Source organism: Medicago sativa, chromosome 1 (genome assembly GCF_051527215.1).
Source record: "Medicago sativa cultivar Bolivia chromosome 1, Bolivia_mono, whole genome shotgun sequence".
Lineage (NCBI taxonomy): Eukaryota > Viridiplantae > Streptophyta > Magnoliopsida > Fabales > Fabaceae > Medicago > Medicago sativa.
The window spans coordinates 38,217,851-38,223,850 of NC_140749.1; the positions used below are offsets into that span (position 1 = coordinate 38,217,851).

The 6,000-nt window shown below is 34.4% G+C and overlaps 2 protein-coding genes across 2 annotated transcripts; both read right to left on the reverse strand.

Moving 5' to 3' along the window:
* Window positions 1-641: 641 nt before the first annotated feature.
* LOC146954804 (replication protein A 70 kDa DNA-binding subunit A-like) lies at window positions 642-1,660 on the reverse strand. The gene is made up of 4 exons (XM_085746058.1): window positions 1,511-1,660; window positions 1,147-1,411; window positions 941-1,037; window positions 642-858 (listed from the first exon to the last, which is right to left on the reverse strand). Exons 1-4 carry the CDS (start codon window positions 1,658-1,660, stop codon window positions 642-644), a joined length of 729 nt encoding a protein of 242 aa, XP_085602184.1.
* Window positions 1,661-3,343: 1,683 nt separating this feature from the next.
* On the reverse strand, window positions 3,344-4,215 carry LOC146954805 (uncharacterized). Its single transcript, XM_085746068.1, has 4 exons — window positions 4,164-4,215; window positions 3,963-4,060; window positions 3,462-3,881; window positions 3,344-3,370 (listed from the first exon to the last, which is right to left on the reverse strand). Exons 1-4 carry the CDS (start codon window positions 4,213-4,215, stop codon window positions 3,344-3,346), a joined length of 597 nt encoding a protein of 198 aa, XP_085602194.1.
* Window positions 4,216-6,000: the final 1,785 nt, after the last annotated feature.

Here is a 6,000-nt window from a genome sequence, read left to right on the forward strand (position 1 = left end):
CGTTACGGTCAAATAGTATAAAGCTTGTTGATCCAGTGTTATCCATGACTTGAACATGCAATTTGAACCTATTTCAGAATATACAACATTTGATAAATTAATTGACAAACAACATTACAAACAATTGAGCACGAACAAATAATCATATTTATACACAATTGGTTTTTTTGTGATTTCAATTACCTTGGCACTGCGTTCCTTCCAGTGTTACACTTTCCACAATACAAACGACCTGCAACAGTCCTCACTCTCCTTGCACACTTTGTACATGCCTGGTAATACCAACTGTATTCTGATTCGATCCCACAAATTGTAGCAAGAACAATCCCTTGGCATTGCTGAAACAACAAAAAAAGATAAAACGGTGCATTTAACAAATCTAACTTCAATTCATACAGTATCACATACCATACCTCAGTTGCCTCTATTAAGTCCTCAATTGTCATTCTTTTTGTCTGAAGCATATCATCAACCAAAGGGACAATCGTTGAAGTAGTATTCTGACTTATACATTGGGACACTTGCACATCTCCACCATCAATTCTGCTTAGCAACCAAGGGCAGAAATCAGTTAGAAGAATAAAGCCCATTAATAACTTCAAAGACTGAAAAAAAACAAAATTCGACAAATTGAAATTATATTACTTAGATTTGAATTCAATAGCTTCTGGCAAGTCACCATCCAGCAGTAGTTTAGTTCCAAAAAAAGCATTGGAAACGCCCATGACCCCTTGGTATTTTTTTAGCTTGCATTGTTGGATCAAAACCACGACAGGAGATGATGGATCATGAGCTGCCAGGAATGAATTCATTCTCTCAGCATAGTCAGCCCATAGAGTGCAATGAACTCTCCTACTTCTGAAACACACATATCACTTGGTTAATATAAACGAACAAAATTTGATAACATAAAACTTAGAGAATTTTTTAAACCACATACTCAGAATCCTGCAAGGTAAGATCCAATAGCTTACTCCTACGGCCATTGACATCCTTCTCTTTCAATTCATCTCTCTCAACGACTTGTCCAATCACATCTGCACATAATGGATTTACGGTAAAATGCTTACGATATAAAAAACAATATGCAAACACAAATGAAAATAACATTATGCTCAATATATTACTTCAAGTCTAGACACTCACCAACAGTTTTTTCCTCCCTCTCTGCTTCCAATATTTCATTGAAAGGCATAAAATCGAAATGATTTAAAGGAATGGTACTTGCATCAATTTTGAAGAACCTTGTCCTGTCTATAAGGTGTAGCTTAAACTTATGTTGGGTAACCTGATACTTAGGATCGTTTTTAGTCACCAAAACATTCTCAATGTCATATGCAGATCCCTCTTTCACGTTTGACCTTATCTTTGGCACCAAATGTTTTTTAGCAGATGCTTGTATCTTTCCAAGCTGTTTTTTTAAATTAAACAAAGGTGAAATATAACACAACCTGAGCCAAATATAATTTTCAAAATATAAAACAACATTATACAATTCCAAAAAACCAACCTTGTCATCAAGCAATAGCATGTGAATAGAGTTATCCTCATTTGGGTTGTTGAACTCAGACACGGTCCAAACATGGACGACACGAACTCGAAGTTTGATGTTGATCTTTCCAGCAAAAATGGCAGCAACAGGAGTGATGAGTGGAGCCATGTTAGTAGCAAGCACACGAAGGAAGAGTTTCACCTAGAACTTTGATTTCAATGTTTAGTGAATAATAAAGTGATGATCCATGGTCTATATATACATCAGAATTTGTGGTATCTCATTAAAATACACTACACAACCAAAAAGTCACTTGCAATATCAGTTTTTTTTCAGTTTTGGGCGCAGCTTTGGCATCAATAATAAATTTTGCAATATCAGTTTTTTTTTTAGTTCTGGGCGCAGCTTTGGCATCAATGATAGAGAGTGAAAAGTCTCCCATTGATATTCCATCAAAATTGAGAGTAAAGAGTCCCAATAATTAGAATTAACAATAGTTATAGCAATTGATATTCCATCAAAATAACTGCCAAGTCCATTGATATCTTTTCAATCAATCATATTCCAACTCACACAAAATAACGGTTTTCAATCAATACATATAATAAGGAGTTTTTTCCTTTTTTGAAACCAATATATGAATAATTACCCAACTTTTAATATTAAAATTAATTTATTTGTTAAACACCAAAAATAAACTTTCATGAACAAAAACCAACTTTTATTAAACTTTCAAAATATAATCCACTTTTATATCATATGGAAGAAATAATTTTTTTAATTAAAAACCAACATTCTTTAACAGAAGGCAATATATAATGCTAGGGCAAATGGTCCCAGCCCTATCCATCATCCATGCACAATCTCTTTGTTTATACGAATTTTTTTGTAAAACACCAAAAACAAACTTTCACCAACTAAAATCCACTATTATTAAACTTTCAAAATCCACTTTTATATCACATAGAAGAAATAACTTTTTTAATCAAAAACCAACATTTTTTAATAGAAGACAATTTCCACATACCAACCGATCCTTTTTTTTTATTTTCATTTGCTAAATAACTATATACTTTACAGTAGCAATGTTTTTTTTGGTGTACACTCTATAGCAGTAATGTGTCAAATTCTTCCTAGATATCGATTATTAAAATTCACAGGCCTTGTTAGTAATAGTCTATGTTCCATGAATTCATGAATCCATAAGGTTAACACTACCAGCTTTTATTATATGTATGCCAATTAATATACTGTTTAAACTTTAAAATGTTATATAAAGCTTTCTCACAAAATGCATTATAAACGAAAGTGCCTATGTTATGGGTGAATTTTAGTAACACAACCTTTGTTTTGTAATGCAGGAATGCAGCTTTGTTAACAAATAAATTAAGCAGTCAAAAGATCACTAAATTGTTCTCACAATACTCATAAGAGGTATATTAATTCATAGCTTTATTGACACAAACAAAACAGAAAAGAAGATAACAAAAACTCTTGGTGAAATGCAAAAAACTCATCCATATAAGGATTGCATTATCTTATTCATGAAAACAGAAACACCACAATTGAAAATTACATCAAAGCTCAGTACAAAATGCCTTAGATCAAACTGGTAACTTAAACTCAACGACGAATCACACATAAGTAGAGGGTTAAATTCATGCCAATTGCAGGAGCACCAATCACCACACGTGCACCCTCTGGGAACCTTCTAGCCTTGACCATAAGCTCCCAACCTCCTCCAATCTTGAAGTTTGGAGCAGGATCCATTGAAAAATTGAGGGTGCAGTTCCATATGTTGCCATTTTTGTCCACCATATCTATCATCGAAGTCTCTCTATCCAAAGCCATTTAAGCAAAACCAATCTCAGCAAGTTCCTGAAAAAACAAAAAAAAAGTTCCAGCCTTATTCAAAAAACAAACGACAAATATGTGTAATTGGTTTAACACGATGATAGTTAACGTGTACCAAAAATCCACTTTCAACATCAGCAACAGCAAGCTTCTTCTCATAAGTAAGCTGGAAGTTCATCTCATCATGCATGAATGGCCTTGGAACAAACCAGTCAAGGGTGGCTGGAACAACATTGCGCGCAACCCTAAAATTCATCGGTGGATCAAAGGTTGGGCAACGAATTCTCTTACCAAACCTGTTCTTGATTCTAATATCAAACCTTCCATTTCCCATAAACACAATTGTAACCCATGCACCAAACTGCACTTTGTAGAAATCACGGATAGCGTGCCAACCCTTTGTTAAATAAATCCCTTGGTTATTCCTTTCAACCAGCACTTCAAACTGATTGCGTTTTGGATCCACCAGAGTAGCATATTGTTGGAGTAGGTCTCCAAAATCATGGGAAAACGTCATCGGCAATAGAATAGCACCCTATGGAAACAAACAACGTTGTCAGGGTTTGAAAAAAGAAAAACAGATGGAAGCAAAACAGACCAAAACAAAACCACACACATATTCAACGTCAACTTCAACCATATATGTCCTATACTTAAGGCGTAGCTCGTTGATCATCATATCGACTTCCGTCACTGGATTGGGATCAAGTGGTGCTGCAAAAAACGACACACCAAATATCAAACTTCAAACCGCAAACAAAAAGGAAACTGTATAGGGAAAACATCATATTTTGAAGAAAAGTTTGAGCATACATACCAATCAACATGATGTAAGTGAGCATCGCCACGTTGTTATGGTGGTAAGCCATGCCTGTGCAATGATGGAAAGACAAATCCTGATATGCTGTTTATAAAGGAGAGCAAAACTCCTCAAATTGTAGAAAACCAACTTTGTAACGGCAATGAATTCATTGCAGAATGCAGAAAACCAAAAGACTGTGTGCATTTCAATCATTTTCTCAACCGTTTTTGAACAATGATAATGAAGGTTGTGTGCATTTCAATCACAATTATCCACCAAAAGACTGTAACCGAAAAAGAAGAATTAAATGGATTAGGGTTAAGGATCTCACGCTTAGGAATCTAGGGTTAGGGCAAAATAAGCATGCATTGTGGACTCTTGGATTATATATTAAGATTTCCATTATACTAAAACCCTTTCATCTCTTCTAAAATCTAATCTGCGTGGCCCTTCTTCTCAAAGCTAGAATACAATCACATTTTCTCTTCTCTTCACCGAAACTCACTCTTCTTCATCTTCCAAAGCTCAATCGTACAACTTTCTCTTCATTTTGTTTGCAACTTTTATCCAATTTAAAAGATAACCTTCAAATTCGATTCTTGATATATTTTGCATTCACAATTGGTAACCCCTAATTTGCACGTGCTTTGTTGATTATATGAGATATGTTCAGTTTGAGTAAAAAGGCACGTACATAAAAATAAATGGTAAATGTAGTAGTTTGTAAATAAGTAAACTGAGTTTACATGTACATATTTAAATTTAGTTTGTGTTAACTTATTTTAAGTGATGTAGCCATTCTAAAATTCAAATTGCGTTAACCTTCAGTTAACATCTGTACATACCTAAACTAAGTTTTAAGTGTACATAATTAAACTTAATTTTCGTTAGCCAGAGGTTAACAGGTTGTACATGCTTAAATTAAGTTTTAGGTGTCATACCTAAACTTAATTTGCATTAACCTTATTTTAAGTTTTAACAGTACATAAATTTAAATTGCGTTTACCTGGGATTAATATTCAAAGCTAATTAACGCACACACCATAGAAAAACTACTTCGCCATAAAAGACAAAAGATATGGAACAAAGACAAAATAGAAACCCAAAATCATTGAAAAATAGAAGAAATACATATACTTATATGCAGGAGAGTATGAGTGGTGAAGGTGAGAAAAACACAAGAAGGGGGGGGGGGGGGGGGGGGGGTTAAATTGTGTTAGATTTTTCTTCGTTTCTCCTAAACTGAAGCACATTGATCAGAAGCAAAGTGAGACAGCTTCTGAAGTGATATTCAGGATCTAAATGCAGCGGATAAAAACAGAGAGAGAGAGAGAGAGAGAAGAAGAAGAAAGACACAAAACAATTATACTGGTTCCTTCCACAATCCGGAAGTAGTCCAGTCCCCCTTGCACTTCCAAGGAGAGTTCACTAAAATGTAATATCTGATTACAATTGCTCAAGCACACAACAAGAGACTTTCTTTTCTCAAGCACACTTTGCAAGAGTCTTCCTATGCTCAAGAACACAATCAAGAGACTTCTATGCTCAAGCACAACTGCAAGAGACTTCTAATCAAACAAGATTACAAAGAAAAATGTTTGAGGTTGAACACTTGATATACAATCAGAGGTGCTCACAATACAAATCAGATACAGACTCTTAAGACTTTAGAATTTCTAAGATATGAACTTGAGAAACAGAAATTCTAAGTGAACTTTTGGATGTAGAATGATTTCAACAGAGTTTTGACGCTTTCAAATTATTGTAGAGTCTTGCTTATTCTTCAAGTATTCACTTCTATTTATAGAGGTGTGAAATGAACGTTGTAAGTGCCAGCACATCCAAAAAGAGC